The 16,212-nt window shown below is 39.3% G+C and overlaps 2 protein-coding genes across 2 annotated transcripts; both read left to right on the forward strand.

Annotated features, from left to right (window-relative positions):
- The first annotated feature begins 573 nt into the window (after positions 1-573).
- Positions 574-15,358, forward strand: LOC139297914 (axoneme-associated protein mst101(2)-like). The gene is made up of 17 exons (XM_070920725.1): positions 574-583; positions 2,234-2,440; positions 2,537-2,620; positions 2,711-2,815; positions 2,918-3,073; positions 3,292-3,435; positions 3,572-3,715; positions 3,978-4,121; positions 4,235-4,354; positions 4,587-4,706; positions 4,824-4,868; positions 4,975-5,022; positions 5,115-5,141; positions 11,895-11,954; positions 12,118-12,258; positions 12,601-15,170; positions 15,296-15,358. Exons 1-17 carry the CDS (start codon positions 574-576, stop codon positions 15,356-15,358), a joined length of 4,188 nt encoding a protein of 1,395 aa, XP_070776826.1.
- On the forward strand, positions 6,977-9,474 carry LOC139297848 (cilia- and flagella-associated protein 251-like). The gene is made up of 5 exons (XM_070920658.1): positions 6,977-7,100; positions 7,193-7,599; positions 7,906-8,115; positions 8,650-8,718; positions 8,911-9,474. Exons 1-5 carry the CDS (start codon positions 6,977-6,979, stop codon positions 9,472-9,474), a joined length of 1,374 nt encoding a protein of 457 aa, XP_070776759.1.
- Positions 15,359-16,212: the final 854 nt, after the last annotated feature.

The raw sequence follows: 16,212 nt of genomic DNA on the forward strand, positions 1-16,212 counted from the left end.
CTTACACACACCCCTTCAACCGCCAAAAAAGGCCTGCCAGGGCATCTGGTGTTGCAGAGCTCCAGCTAAGAATAACCCAGACCTTCTGGGGGATAAAGTTACCTTGAAGCCTCCCTGTGCTCTGCTCTGACCTATACCCATGTGAGGCACCAATAACACTGGGAGGGATATTCCGTCTGTTCCCCCTCACCCTACCCAGCCCTGTGATTAGCTTGGCTCTTTCCTTCCCCTGTGTTGCTTTCCTTTGCCCCACCGTCCCCAGACCCCCTCTGTAATGCTGCTGCACTGGCAGCTCCAAATTCCCCAACACCTGTAAAACTTAGTTTATGTTTGATTTTTCCATTTTCTTCATTTTCTTTTAAATCCTGGAGAAGTTCAACCTGTGGATTACATGGTCTAGGAAACAAGACTGCGATCACCAAGTGGAAATGGAATAATTTAATAACTGGAACATTTTTTTGGAGTGGATGCTGATTGGATTCAAAGTAAAGCTGTGATTTTCCGTTCACTCCTGCATGAGGAGGCTTTGCCCCCAACTTAAAGGATAACACCTGAAATTGTCTCCATATCACCATGGCTGAAGGTAGGACTGTTACACCTGCATCAGCACTGAAATGAACAACACTTACTGTTTGCTACAGCAGAGAAAGCCTAACTAATATATGCTATGTAATAAATAAATGGCAATGTTTTTATCAGGTACGTCCTCTCAGGAAAATGTGTTGAAAGTCGGTTGCTATAAATACAGGATATCATGTAGCCAGAGTATTAGTATTGCTCTCCTGTGACAGACATGACTGCTGCTGGGGCTGACCTCTGGTTTTCCAACAACTTTCTTACTTTGCTATTTAAAGATAAACCTTTTAGGTAAACTGCTCAAACAAGTGATATTTGGCAACCAAATGTTTTGTTTTATGAAGCTTCAGGGCTCAGATGAATTGAGAGTAATAACAGGCTGTTTTCCTTTAGATTCAGTGCAAATTTGTGGTGAAATACTGACACCACCTGTCCACCCTGAATAATTCAGGGGATTATTTTGAGTTTTTTCAGCATTTGTGTATTAGGAAGTGAATCATGAGTCAGGCATGCTCTGAGTTCATTCACAGTTAGAAGGTGTCTCTTGACACCTTGGCACCAGGTCCAAGTTGGAAAGTACAGCCGTGTTGCTTCACTCACACTCTTGGTTGATGATGGCGAGGATGTCATTAAATGCCATCAGGTGAATTTTCCACAGTACTAAACATATGGGAATCATGTGCATATATGTTTGGATAACCTGTTGAAATTAGGTCTTTTCCGATCTTGAATCTGACTGGATGTTGCCAACTGAAATGTCAGATAAACGTATGTTTATTAGGACACAAGGCTTTCATGTAATTCACATAAGGAAATGAGCTTACATGTTGAGCCATCACACACGCAGAGGTTGTCATTCGATAAAGGTCAGACACATCGGCTCCTACGTGTAAAGTTTAAATCCTTTGATCACATAAAAAATATTCTTCACCTGTCGTTGTTTAGCTGCAGTGTGTAGGTGATGAGACGAGAAAGGGCGGCTATGGAAGGACATTATTTTCCCAAACATGCCACAGACTAAGCCATGACTATCAGAATGAGCCACAATGAGTTCAAGATATAAGTTGTTCCAGGGATGGATGGTGTTGATGATAACACGAGCAAACACTTGAAGTACAACTGACAGCGTATTGTGAGGAGCCTGACCAATAATGGATTTTTATGGTTGATACTAATGTCAATATTTAAAAGCTTAAAAAAATCTGATAACAATATATCAGCCGGTATTGGCTTTTTTTTTTTACAGATACACATGACATAAATAAACATTTTGACTTTATTTAAAACATTTTACAGTCGAAAAATAAGTCAGCACTTTCTGGCAGACAAACTGTAATTTTGACACACATCTTTGGTATTTCTCTGCCGTCATACATGGCCCTGCTAATTTATTGGTCTAGCTCTAGAGTAAAAAATACCTTTATACAACACTTTCCCAATGCACTTGAATGTGTATGAATGTGGCCTCTTTGAAATTGTGATGTTAACCTGCGTGCCGCTCTACAATGTTAGATACAGTGAGAATTGGGTCATTTTAAATCTCTGACTGTAAAAGCACAAAACAAACAATTCCAGTGTAGCAGAGGCAATAGTTCAACCAAAACCTGAACTCAGCTCTCAGTGTGACTTTAGTATCTATTTGTGTTTTAACATGAAGGAGCCAAATCCGCCTCCTCCTCCTCCGCAGCCAGTGGGTCCAATGGAGCAGCGGCAGCACAGACGAGCTCTCTCAGGTCCAAAGGGCTGGGGCTCCTCGGGAAGTTGAAAATGTCTGCAGAGCTGCTGATTGCCCTGGCTGCCCTCCTGTCCTGGTTGGTGGTGGGAGTGGTGATGTTTGACTTTGTGGAGTACAAGGCAGTCCCTGGTAGGTCACAAATACCAACAAATGTATGTTATTTCTTGAAGAACTTGTAATCACCAGACACGCATGATTATCAATATGTCACGTTATTATTCTCAGACATTCAGCAAATCATTGCGGACCCTGTGCAAGCTGTAAACGACGCTGTTGATGAAGTATCCAGTCTGCTCAATAAGTTTCAAGGTACATTCAGTGATACAGGAGCATGCATGCCACACCTTCCTTTTAATAGTGCTGAATTGTAATATATGACTCTTATTTCCGGACCCCCAGAATGTGCACCTGATATAAGTGACCCCATGTCCGCTGCCACTTACGCTGCTGAGGAAATATCGGAAGCAAAAGATGGATTTGTTCGCTATTTTTCAGACGAGGAAGGTATGAAAACACACTCATACTCAAAAGTTGTCAGCATTTTAATTTTAACATGTAAAATGTAACCATGACTCCAATTATCTCCCCCCCCCCAAAAAACCACAGGGAACTTCTACCTCAGCTATGTTGACCCTGTGGTCATCGGCAGACGAGCTTTCCATTCAACCAATGATTTCGTGGGTGAATTTGTGGACTCCTTCAGGGACGCACTGAGTGCTATTGTGGATACTGTATTGGGTACTACACTGGATATAAGTAAAGGTATGTATTCCATATTTTGATGCTTATTTCTGACAAAGAAATTTGTCTGCCTTCCCTTTTTATTCACAAGCAAATAACATGATAATTATCCTAATTACCTGTGTAAAAAAAGACTAATCATTTGTTCCATTCAAGTAAAACTGTACTATAATCTTTCTTGCCCAGTTTGATTATTAATACATTACTTCCTCCCTCACAAATGTCCTTGTTTTTCTCAGGAAAAACTGACCTTAGCTACATTGACCCTGTGGTCATAGGCAGAGGTGTCGTCAGTGTTACTAATGAGTTCACGTGTGGAGTGGTGGGCTACATCCAGGATGTGCTGTGTGCCGTTTTGGACACTATTCTGGATGTAGTGAAAGGTATTTACCCCCCCCTCCCCTCCCCCATTTAACATCTCTCTAATCTGTAACCTCTTAACATCTTAAAATGGATCTTTAACAACGTACAGTATTGATTTTACATATTTGTCCTTTATACTGAATTGTTTTTCCTCAGGAACCGCTGATATTAGCTTCATGGACCCGGTGGTAGTCGGCAGAGGTGTCTTCAGTGTCACTAACGACACTGTGAGTGGAATAGTGAGCTACATCCAGGGTGTGCTCTGTGCCATCTTAGACAACATACTGGATATAACAAAAGGTACCTGCCTCATATGTTTGTGGAGCAATATTTACATTAAATACTATCATGTCTGTATTGTTGAATCCTTACTTGTTGCCTAAATCCATCACTAAATCAACATTATAACTCAATAACTGTGTTTGTTATGGGTGTATAAATTGCTTTTCCTATTGGTCATTAACTGTCTTTACAAATGTGTGTAACAAAAAAAATATTGACTGGTTTGTTGAATGAAGTAACTCACTGGAGCTTTGGCCTGAATGTGTGCCGTTCTTCTCAGGAACCACTGACGTTAGCTTCATTGACCCTGTGGTTATTGGCAGACGTGTCTTCAGTGTTACTAATGACTTTATGAATGGAATAGCAGGATACATCCAGGATGTGTTCTGTGCAATCTTGGATGTAATACTGGACACAGTGCAAGGTACAGTATCTGCCATGGTTTCTAACCTTTACATAATCTTTGTATGTGTACCTCTACAATGCAGTGGTGGAATGTAACTAAGCAATGAATGCAAGACTTTTTTTGTGGAGCAGATATCCAGCAGGCTATGGGATTTAGCCCCATGTCAGCTCTGAAGAGAACAGCAGAGATCACCACAGAACAGATAAACATCCTTGTGAGCTACGTCTCCACAGCGCTGATCGGCGAACAAGGTCTGTTTTAACATATGTTGACATACAATTTACATATTAGCTACATTACATTACTGTTGTGGGTATATCCCTGTGTTTGCATTTGAAATGATTACTCATACTTACTCTCTGAACTGAGATACATATATATGAATAAGTATGGTTAATGGAAGACATAGTAAACAATCTGAAGATGTATATTTTTTTTATGAAAAGCAGCTTTAACTGACTTTGTGGTGTGCTGATATTTCAGGGATCGTCCCTGAAGTGTCCATTGACCCCATGAAAGTTGTCGAAGATGCCCTGTTGGAGTTCACAGACAAGAAAGATTTGTTCTTGGCTTACATGTCAAGCATGCTTGTTGGTGATCAAGGTATGCTTGTTTGCGTTGCTTCAATACTATTGATCGGGAAAGATAAAAATTCTTATGCTTAAAAAATTTACTGACACCTTGATGCATATTTTACCATATTTTCTTCTCTTGTTTTAGGTGAACCTGTTGCCACACCGGGTGTAAATGTAGTAACTGAAAAAGGTTTCTATTTTATTACAGTTTTAATCCACCTAAAAGCATCTTACCTGTCCATGACTGCAAATTACACCCCGTTTGCACAACATGTCTTTTTCTTCTCTTTGTTTAGATGAAACTGTAGCTTCCCCATCTGATATCCATTTGGTACGAAGGAAAGGTAAGTAATGACAATATTTTTCCTCTTTTTTTAACGCTAAATATTATTCCTTAAAAATGAAATTGTCTTTCATTATCTTCTTTGAAATGTAGGTGAATTTCTGCCACCTTTCGAAAAAGGTAAGAAAACACCACCATATATTGCAGGAATATACAATAACATTTATATTTGGAGGAGTGCAATGTGTGTTGCCAGCAAATAGTGGCCTTTCATGCATGTTTGCATTGATTTTTGTTTTTCTTATCACTTTGTGTGAACTGGTCTCGAGCCTGCCTTGTTGTTGTGTAATACAGCGAGCCTGAAGTACGAGAAACTGTATGTCAATCCTGTTTGAATAAACTTTTGCTCTTATTAAATTATGGCATGAACAAATGTGCATCATAACCACTGTACCACCTTCATTGTAATAAACGTCTATGCAACCAAGTTGTTATGGATTTGGTGACTGCATCTCTCCCTCTGTTTGTCACACTGACCGTTGGTTGGATGTAACATTTCTGCATTCACATGTTTTGCCAATAAGTTGGTTTTGTTCCATTCATCATGTTTTGTGTCGTATGTTAAACTTTTCTTTTTTATTTCTATGTTATATTGAGCATGCAAAATTGTCTTTAATATGTGTCTTTTGGGGTTGCAGTCTTCTGTTGCCTCCTCCTGCATTGTCCAAGCATCTTCTGTACAACTGACTGGCTGACTGACCAACTGCTACCTGTATTTCAACAATTTAAAGTCTGTTTGTGATATCCTGTACGTATGTATGTATCTGGATTGTTTGTACTGGATGACATGTGTTTAGCGTGTGGAATATTTCATTTTATCTTTGCATGTAATCCTACAAGTCTACACTGCATGTTTCAAAAGTTAGCCTTCAGAATATTATTGACTATAGTCATTTTGGGTGGTAATATTTGAGGAAGTGGTGATGGGAGGAAAAAAAGAGTCATTAAAGAATAAGTCTGGTAATATTCTATATTTTTCTTTTTGTCAACAAATCCAATGAAAAGACAATAACCAACAATGAATTGATCCATCTAACAAGTCATGTCAGTGTAGTCAAAGCCTGATATGTGCCATAGACAAGGGATGTTGTTTTTCACAGGTCGAGCAGTCACATACTGTCATCGAGTCCAGATTCCACTAGAAAGAATTTGACGAATTTGAAGAATTTGATTTCAACCCGTTTTCACTCATCAGGAATTTATGTCCTCCGTGGCAGTAAAATATTACAACATTAAGGCTACAAACAAACCATAATGTGACATTTTCGGTAGGAGACAGTCTTTCCATTCAAAAAGTATATCTGATGTTCACTGCACAGCATTTACAGTATTTACAGAATTTTCAGAATGGAGTCTTGGCTGTTTCTTTCACATGCACACACGTTTAATATCCATAGATACTGAAGAAAAAAGATTTAATAATATTTTAAAAGTATTTGCACTCGATTAATAATCAATAAATGTATTACTCGTAAACCTCCCATTAAAAACTATTAAAAAAAACATCAATGAGCCACATTATTGAACTTGGTCACATGAGCACTGTAGTTTATTTTGAGTTAATCACACACTTTCTTAAGTTAATTACACTTTGCTGCTGTAAATACCTACTAGAGCACAGATTGTGTATTAATACGCAGTTGAAAGTAGTCCCCAACAAAAGCACTATTTATTGCTGTTTAAGTAAAGTTGGTTTTGATCATTTCATAAGATTTGTTGACAGTAAGCTTATTTTAATGATGTCTTAAGCAAATGGGGGAAGTCACAATTAACTGCAGCGTGTGGTGTGTGTTATGTAATACTATGAATGGTCATTGTCATTGTTCCCATTTCACCCCATCAAATTCCTTCTGTACCTGAAAACAAGTTTGGAGCTGCTTTTCCACGTAAAATGCCACAGATGTGAAGGTCAGATAAAACAGGTCACATGGGTTGATGATACAGTTACAGAGATCATGAACGCTGCCAAAGATGAAGCTGCTCCTGCTGCAGACTCAAAGATGGAGGAGGAGGAGGAGGAGGAGGAGCAGGCTGAGGCTGCCAGTGTAGCAGATGTGAAAGAGGCAGAGGAAGATGATGGTATTCACACGGTTTTTCTTTAATAGTCACATTCATTAGTCAGATACAAGATCGATAACAGGCACTAAATTTTGTTACTATCACATCACTAGTGAAACATGTCGACCGTGAAGAAACAGAACATGAAGCATCACTGGAAGATGAGGGAATCCTTGACGATGACAGCAAGGATGATACTGAGGAAGAGGAGATTAAAACAGAGGAGGATGTGACACACATTGAGGAAGAGGAGGAGGAATTAAAAACAGAGGATGATGAAGAAGAACAAAAAGAGAGAGACATTAAAACAGAAGAGGTCGAGGTAGAAGATAAGGTGGAGGAGGAGTCAAAAACTGAAGAAGATGCAATACCAGATGAGGAGGAGGAGGAGACCAAAACTGAAGATTTGGTGGAAGATGAGGAGGAGGAGGAGAAAAAAACTGAAGATGATGCAGTAGAAGATGAGGAGGGAGAGGAGGAGGAGGAGGAGGAGAAGGAGACAAAAACTGAAGAAGATTTGGTGGAAGATGAGGAGGAGAAGGAGGAGGAGGAGGAGGAGGAGACAAAAACTGAAAAAGATTTGGTGGAGGAGGAGGAGGAGGAGACAAAAACTGAAGAAGATGCAGTAGAAGATGAGGAGGAGGAGGACGACGAGGAGGAGGAGAAGGAGGAGACCAAAACTGAAGAAGATGCAGTAGAAGATGAGGAGGAGGAAGAGGTAGCGGAGGAGGAGGCAACAAAAACTGAAGAAGCTGCAGTAGAGGAGGAGGAGGAGGAGGAGGAAGAAGAGACAAAAACTGAAAAAGATTTGGTGGAAGATGAGGAGGAGGAGACCAAAATTGAGGATAATTTGGTGGAAGATGAGGAGGAGGAGGAGGAGGAAGAGGAGGAGGAGGAGGAGAAGGAGATAAAAACTGGAGAAGATGCAGAAGAAGATGAGGAGGACGAGGAGGAGGAGGAGACAAAAACTGGAGAAGATGCAGAAGAAGATGAGGAGAAGGAGGAGGAGGAGGAGACAAAAACTGAAGAAGATTCAGTAGAAGAAGATGAGGAGGAGGAGGAGGAGGAGATAAAAACTGAAGAAGATTCAGTAGAAGAAGATGAGGAGGAGGAGGAGGAGGAGATAAAAACTGAAGAAGATGCAGTAGAAGATGAGGAGGAGGAGGAGACAAAAACTGAAGAAGATTCAGTAGAAGAAGATGAGGAGGAGGAGGAGGAGATAAAAACTGAAGAAGATGCAGTAGAAGAAGATGAGGAGGAGGAGGAGGAGGAGGAGATAAAAACTGAAGAAGATGCAGTAGAAGAGGAGGAGGAGGAGGAGATAAAAACTGAAGAAGATGCAGTAGAAGATGAGGAGGAGGAGGAGACAAAAACTGAAGAAGATGTAGTAGAAGATGAGGAGGAGGAGGAGGAGGAGGAGGAGACAAAAACTGAAGAAGATGCAGTAGAAGATGAGGAGGAGGAGGAGGAGACCAAAACTGAAGAAGATGCAGTAGAAGATGAGGAGGAGGAGGAGGAGAAGGAGGAGGAGGAGGAGACAAAAACTGAAGAAGATTCAGTAGAAGATGAGGAGGAGGAGGAGGAGGAGGAGGAGATAAAAACTGAAGAAGATGCAGTAGAAGATGAGGAGGAGGAGGAGGAGGAGGAGATAAAAACTGAAGAAGATTCAGTAGAAGATGAGGAGGAGGAGGAGATAAAAACTGAAGAAGATGCAGTAGAAGATGAGGAGGAGGAGGAGGAGGAGATAAAAACTGAAGAAGATTCAGTAGAAGATGAGGAGGAGGAGGAGGAGGAGATAAAAACTGAAGAAGATGCAGTAGAAGATGAGGAGGAGGAGGAGGAGGAGATAAAAACTGAAGAAGATGCAGTAGAAGATGAGGAGGAGGAGGAGACCAAAACTGAAGATGATTTGGTGGAAGACATTGAAGATAAAGATCTTCATGGTGATGAAGAAAGAGATGAAGAAAACATTGAAATAACTGACACTGATATCAAAGATGAGTTTGTTGAGTTTGTCGATCAAGCTTTAGAACTGGATGAAGATGAGGCATTAGATGAGGAGGAGGAGGAGATGATGGAGGTGGATGATGAAGATGAAGCTGAAGATGTCCAACAACTTGATCTTAAAATTCTGTCAGCTGAAAAACTCGCTAATGACAGTGTAGTACCTGACTCTGATGGTGAGGAGGGTGAAGAAGAAACAGCAGTTCACGTCGAAGACGAATACTCGGACGTCGTCGACGATCACGATGAAAACAACAACAACAGTGAAAGTGGGAAAACTGAACTCAAGCGAAAGAGGAAAGTTCATGTTCCCTTCGAGAGGCTCAGAAGAGTCGGATCCAGAGCCGAGCGCCTCCACGAGCATGAGAAAGGTACAATACTCTCAACATAATCATCACATATCTTTCATCATTTCATTCATTATCAGGTAATGAAAATGTTTCTGCATGGTGAGTGTTAATAATGATAAATGTAATGTGGAGTGACGGTCTTTCATTTTCATCTTTCATTTTCAAGGACATACTGAATGCTTTTTGACTCGTTGGTTGTGACAGGACTGAAGTTATTGAGGCCTAACAGATATTTGTTCACAGATGTAACGTGTCTAATATTTTCATTTCAGTGCTTTTTGTTAACATTGTGTTTGTTCATTTGTTTTATGACTGTGTTAATCATCAAGCAGAGCATCGAGGTTTTAAACCAACAGAATGATTTCCATCACAAAAGCTGTTTCATTACAGATTACAGAAACATTCCAACATTTTAAGAATTACTCGTTTGCTGTTTTATCCCAAATCGGAGGAGAAGGTTGATATCAGTTTAATCTGTGTGCATCCAGTACAGACAGGTTTAGCCTAGCTTAGCACAAACTGGAAACTTGGAAAATAGCTAAACTAGCAAAAATGCACCAACAAAGAGTCCCTTAACGCAGCAGCTCAAAAGCCCTGCAAATGACGTTGCCAGCTTTTCACACGAAACTCATACTGAATAAAACCCAGCCACCCAGGTAACCCTTAGATGTATCTGTGGTCAGCAAGATACAAAATCATAAAAAACAATGGAATTAGGTATTTTGGAGTTGGAAATATAGTGAGGTGGAAGGGACAGGTGCATGCCGGTGTTCTGAATACAACAGGAAGTTATTGTAGTTTGGCCCGCCTATCAACACGGTCCACAGTTGGAGCCGCAGCAGAGGGTCTGACATACAGCTCATGGAGGCAATTAAGAGTCTTTTTGCGTCCAAATTCACGAGACATAACTGTTCAATCTGAACACACAGAAATGATACACATGTTTTAGATTCAGTGTGACTTACACCTCCAAAGGATATCATTATCTCCAATGTCCATTGTGAATGAACATCCATTCATCCCGTTTAGAAATGATAGAAAAAGATGCCTCTTATATTCCAGAGTTCGCCTGAGAATCATCACGTTTTTAAGTTTACTTCAGTATTAAAGTAATACACTGTGTAGTAGTGTCTGTATATCCATGAGTATAGCTCAAGTTGTATCTCACCGACTCCATGGCAACATTATGCTTCCTATTTACATCCACCAAAGCATCATGCCAACTGTAGTTCCAAAACTTGCATGATTATCCACTTACATCCACTAATCCATTATAATTGTGACAAAAACAGTTTCCACCTGCTTACAGTTTTTAGCTAAGCTAGGCTAAACCCATTCTGGGCGCAATCATTTTTTTCTAGTCTTTTTTCTCCAGTTCTTTCTGTTATTTTCCTCCACCTATCCTTATCTCTGTACAAAGAATTAGAGGTGTGAAACCTCAGGAAAAGTTGAGCTGGCAAACTCACCAGGACACGTCTTCACCTCAATTGTGTTAACCAGAATCCTTGTCGCGTCACCTTGTGTCTTGGCGTTGACTGTGCGAGAGTGTTACCTCTAAAATTAGCTTTAAGTTCAGTCTGGACGCTCTTAGGTGGTCATGGCACAAGGTCACCTTTGCCATGTACAGTATATGCCCGTGGATGGCTTCTATTCACTTCCTAGAAAATATAAATGTGTGTGCCAGACCAGTCTTTGTACTGGCCACACAGGGATTAAACTGATATTGATCTTCTCATCTGACCACAGGAAAGAAGAGCACATTTCCCAAAATGTTGGTGTGTTTCTTTAAGAGACTACTTATAGACAGTTTTAATTGAAAAGCAAATAAAGATGGACATAACAAGGTCAAGTTTTATTTAGATCAGAAACTCATCCTGACTTTAGGTGTGAATAGCTGCACAGAAAGAGGATCTTGAGACCAATACAGTACAGCGCCTTTAACTGTGCTACTTTCTTGGTGATGACTCAGTAAAGACAAATCTATTTCCCAAGGTGATGATTCTGTACTTAAGTGTTCCTGCTTTAAACCAAACAGTCATTGCCTTAGGTGGCAGTGAGCCATTAGTACAGAGGGCAGCTAGATGGAGCTAGTAGGCTAAGAAAAATATTGATAGATTTCTGGATGAGGACATGAAACAACACTATGATGTAATGTATGATCTTCTCTCCACAGTGAAGTGTGTATCATTGAAAAATGATTACTGAACAACTAGACAGTTTTACTTTATTGTACAACTCTGCAGCCTGCCTCTAAAGATTAGGTCTGATTGTTTTAATACTATAACATCATCCAGTTTTTGGTGTGTTTTTGACCATGGTGTTTTTAGCATCATAGTGCTTATAGTGCTTATGCAAGCATGATTATTTGTCATGATGACTATATTACAGAAAAGATTACTGTTCAGAAATGTACTGTTATGTACTGTATATTTTTTACATCTTTCTGTATAATATACTTAAGTTCTCAAAGAGGCAAAGGAAAGACACGCAATAAAGGAAGTTAAAGATGCCATTATTGAAGGTAATATTCTTGAATGTGCACCTTCTTGACTGTTTACTCCTAAAATCCATTTTATATATATATATCCTCTAATTAAATGCATTTATTTGGTATAATTTTGTAAAAACTCTATGCACCCCAGCACCTGATAGGTTTGCCTATGAAGATTTATTGTTTTTTATAGACCTCAAAGCAGCAAAAACTGAAAAGGAGGAGAAGAAAGAGAAGGAAGCCAAACTTGAACAACCCATAGAGAAAAAACTAAAAGAAGAAAAGCCAAAGGAGGAGGCCAAACCCCTTGGGAAGAAACCACTGAAGCCCAAAGGTATTCAGACTTGTTGAAATACAAAATATTGTTCAAAATAAATACACGGCTGTTACCTTTTGTATCCTACAATATATACAAAATATGAAATATGTCCACAATTGAATGCTGCTTCATAATGTATTTGTTTAACTGTACTGTATTTGTGTATTTTAGCACTATTAGCACATACGGATAATAATGTCAACATGAACAGAGGTATATCAAATTGTGTTTCAGTATTAGTAACCTTCCCACAACGGGCACAGGATACTTTGCTTGCTTTAAGACTGCTCTACCTTTAAGTCTGTTACAGACATCTTACAGTACTGACACTGACACTTTGTTGATTGCTTTTTGAAGAAGAGCCTAAAAAGAAGGAGGAACCAAAGCCTTCTAAAGACGAAAAAGAAGCAAAGAAACTGTCCAAAGAGGAGGAAGAATTAAAGAAGCCTTCTAAGGAGAAGAAGGAAATAGCAAAACCTAAAGAAAAGAGACAAGTGACAAAACCTTCTAAAGAAAAGAAAGAAGTAAAAAAACCATCCAAAGAAGATAAAGAAATCAAGAAATCATCCAAAGAAGAGAAAGAAGTGAAGAAACCTCATGAAGAAAAGAGAGAAATCAAGAAACCTCCCAAAGAAGAGGAAGAGATCAAGAAACCACATAAAGCAGAAAAAGCAGTCAAGAAACCATCAAAAGAAGAGGGAGAAGTTAAGAGACCTCCCAAAGAAGAGAAGGAAGTCAAGAAACCATCTAAAGAAGAGATTGAAGTGAAGAAACCTCACAAAGACAAGACAGAAGTAAAGAAACCCCCAAAAGAAGAGAAAGAAGTCAAGAAATCTTCCAAAGAAGAGAAAGAAATCAAGAAACCTCACAAAGAAGAGAAAGAAGTCAAGAAACCAACCAAAGAAGAAAAAGAAGTCAAGAAACCTCACAAAGACAAGACAGAAGTAAAGAAACCACCAAAAGAAGACAAAGAAGTCAAGAAATCTCCCAAAGAAGACAGAGATGTAAAGAAACCATCCAAAGCAAAGGTAGAAGACAAAGAAGTCAAGAAATCTCCCAAAGAAGAGAGAGATGTAAAGAAACCATCTAAAGAACAGAGAGAAGTCAAGAAACCATCCAAAGAAGAGAAAGAAGTAAAGAAACATCCCAAAGAAGAGAGAGAAATAAAGAAACCTCCTAAAGAAGAGAAAGAAACGAGGAAACCTCCAAAAGAAGAGACAGAAGAAAAGAAACCTCCTAAAGAAGAGAAAGAAATGAAGAAACCTCCAAAAGAAGAGAAAGAAGTCAAGAAACCTCCCAAAGAAAAAGACATGAAGAAACATCGCAAAGAAGAGAAAGAAGTCAAGAAACCTCCCAAAGAAGACAAAGAAGTCAAGAAACCACCCAAAGAAGAGGCAGAAATCAAGAAACTCCCAAAAGAAAAAGACATGGAGAAACATCCCAAAGAAAAGAAAGAAGTCAAGAAACCATCCAAAGAAGAGGCAGAAGTCAAGAAACTTCCAAAAGAAAAAGACGAGAAGAAATATCCCAAAGAAGAGAAAGAGGAAAAGAAACCTCCCAAAGAAGAGAAAGAAGAAAAGAAACCTCCAAAAGAAGAGAAAGAAGAAAAGAAACCTCCCAAAGTAAAAGACATGGAGAAACATCCCAAAGAAGAGAAAGAAGTCAAGAAACCATCCAAAGAAGAGGCAGAAGTCAAGAAACTTCCAAAAGAAAAAGACGAGAAGAAACATCCCAAAGAAGAGAAAGAGGAAAAGAAACCTCCCAAAGAAGAGAAAGAAGAAAAGAAACCTCCTAAAGAAGAGAAAGAAGAAAAGAAACCTCCAAAAGAAGAGAAAGAAGAAAAGAAACCTCCCAAAGTAAAAGACATGGAGAAACATCCCAAAGAAGAGAAAGAAGTCAAGAAACCATCCAAAGAAGGGGCAGAAGTCAAGAAACTTCCAAAAGAAAAAGACGAGAAGAAACATCCCAAAGAAGAGAAAGAATTGAAGAAACCTCCTAAAGAAAAAGACGATAAGAAACATCCCAAAGAAGAGAAAGAGGAAAAGAAACCTCCCGAAGAAGAGAAAGAAGAAAAGAAACCTCCTAAAGAAGAGAAAGAAGACAAGAAATCTCCAAAAGAAGAGAAAGAGGTGAAGAAACATCCCAAAGAAGAGAAAGAAGTAAAGAAACCTCTCAAAGATCAGACAGAAGAGAAGAAACTTCCTACAGAAGAAAAAGAAGTGAAGACACCTCTCAAAGATCAGAGAGAAGAGAAGAAACCACCTAAAGAAGACAAAGACTTGAAACCATCTAAAGAAGAGAAAAAACTGAAAAAGCCTCAAGAGGAGAAAGTAGAGAAAGAGGTGAAGCCTAAAGAACTGAAGGAAATAAAGAAGCCTTCTAAGGAAAGGGAAGAAGTGAAGAAACTCTCTAAAGAGGAGAGGGCAGAAGGGGAACCACCTAAGGAGGAGAAAGAAATTAAGAAACCTACAAAAGAAAAAGAGGTTAAGAAGCGCTCTAAAGAAAAGAAGACACTGAAGCCTTCAAAGAAAGGGATGGAAGACAAGAAGCCTTCCAAGGAAGAGAAAGAAGAGAAAATTCCTTCTGTGGAGGAAAAAGTGAAGAAGCCTATGAAGAAGGTAAAAGACCTGAAGAAGCCTTCAGTGGAGGAAAAACCTCCCAAAATAGAGAAAGAACCAACAAAGCCTAAAGAGGTACAAGAGGTCAAAAAGCATATCAAAGAAGAGAAGGAAGGAATACTGCCTCTTAAAGAAGAACGAGAACGAACAAAGCCCTCGAAGGAAGAGAAGGAACAAGAAAAACCACATAAAGAGGCTAAAGAAGTTGAAAAGCCTCCTAAAGAAGAGAAAGAAGTAACAAAGCCTGAAAAACAAGAACCAGAAAAGATCTCCAAAGAGAAGAAACAACCAGCTAAGCCTTCTAAAGAGGTAAAAGAAGAGGGCAAGCAAGAGAGTCCTTCCAAGGAAAGGGCAGTACCAAAGAAGCCCTCTAAAGAAAAACAAGATCTAGAGAAACCTTCTAAAGAAGAGAAAGAACCGACAAAATTGTCTAGAAAGGAAGAAAAAGAACCAAAGTTGCCTTCCAAAGAAGAGACAGAACCAAAGAAGCTCGCTAAAGAACAAGGCCAAGAGAAACCTTCCAAGGTGAAGGTCGAGGTCAAGAAGATTCCCAGAGAAGAAAAGGAACCAAAGAAGATCTCTAAGGGAGAAACAGAACCAACAAAGCCTTCCAAAGAAGAGAAAGAAATCAAGAAGACTCCCAAAGACAAAGAACCTGTCAAGAAGAGAGACGCTAAGACAGGTATGCATAGGCTAGCAATGCAATATTTTCAGTAATTACACAATATAAGAATCCAATGACTATTCCTACCTATTCCAGTAACAATACTAAGTCTACAGCCATGCTGGCAGCTCTGTGAAGCTGCACTACACAGTGGTGCTTTGAGTAAAATGCTCATATCATCATGTTAACATGCTCACAATTGTCATTGTGCTAGCATGTTGGTGTTTGGCAGGTATTATGTTGACCATGTTCACCATCTTAGTTTAGCATAGCATGTTAACATTTGCTTTAGCACTGAACACAAAGTACAGCTGAGGCTGATAGAAATGAAATTAGTTTTACAGGTATTTGACCATATAAACCTGTAAAGAACAAATTGGATTAGGACTTAATTCTCAGAGGAACATGAATGTCAAATTTCATGGCAATCCATCCAATAGTTAGTAGTTTCAATACAACCCAAATTATAAACCTAGAAGAAAATTCAGGGGATCACCAACATCAGTAGGATTCATTGTCTGGGAACTATGAATGTCTGTGTAAAATTTTGAGATATTTCAGTCTGGACCAAAGTGGTCGACTCACCGACAGACTGACATTGCCATCTATAAAGCCATACCGCGAGAATGGCTAAAAAATATTGTTATGATACATACATGTAGATGTGCTTACTCACCGAGGATCCCA

The sequence above is a fragment of the Enoplosus armatus genome, chromosome 15 (genome assembly GCF_043641665.1).
Source record: "Enoplosus armatus isolate fEnoArm2 chromosome 15, fEnoArm2.hap1, whole genome shotgun sequence".
In the NCBI taxonomy this organism is placed as follows: domain Eukaryota; kingdom Metazoa; phylum Chordata; class Actinopteri; order Centrarchiformes; family Enoplosidae; genus Enoplosus; species Enoplosus armatus.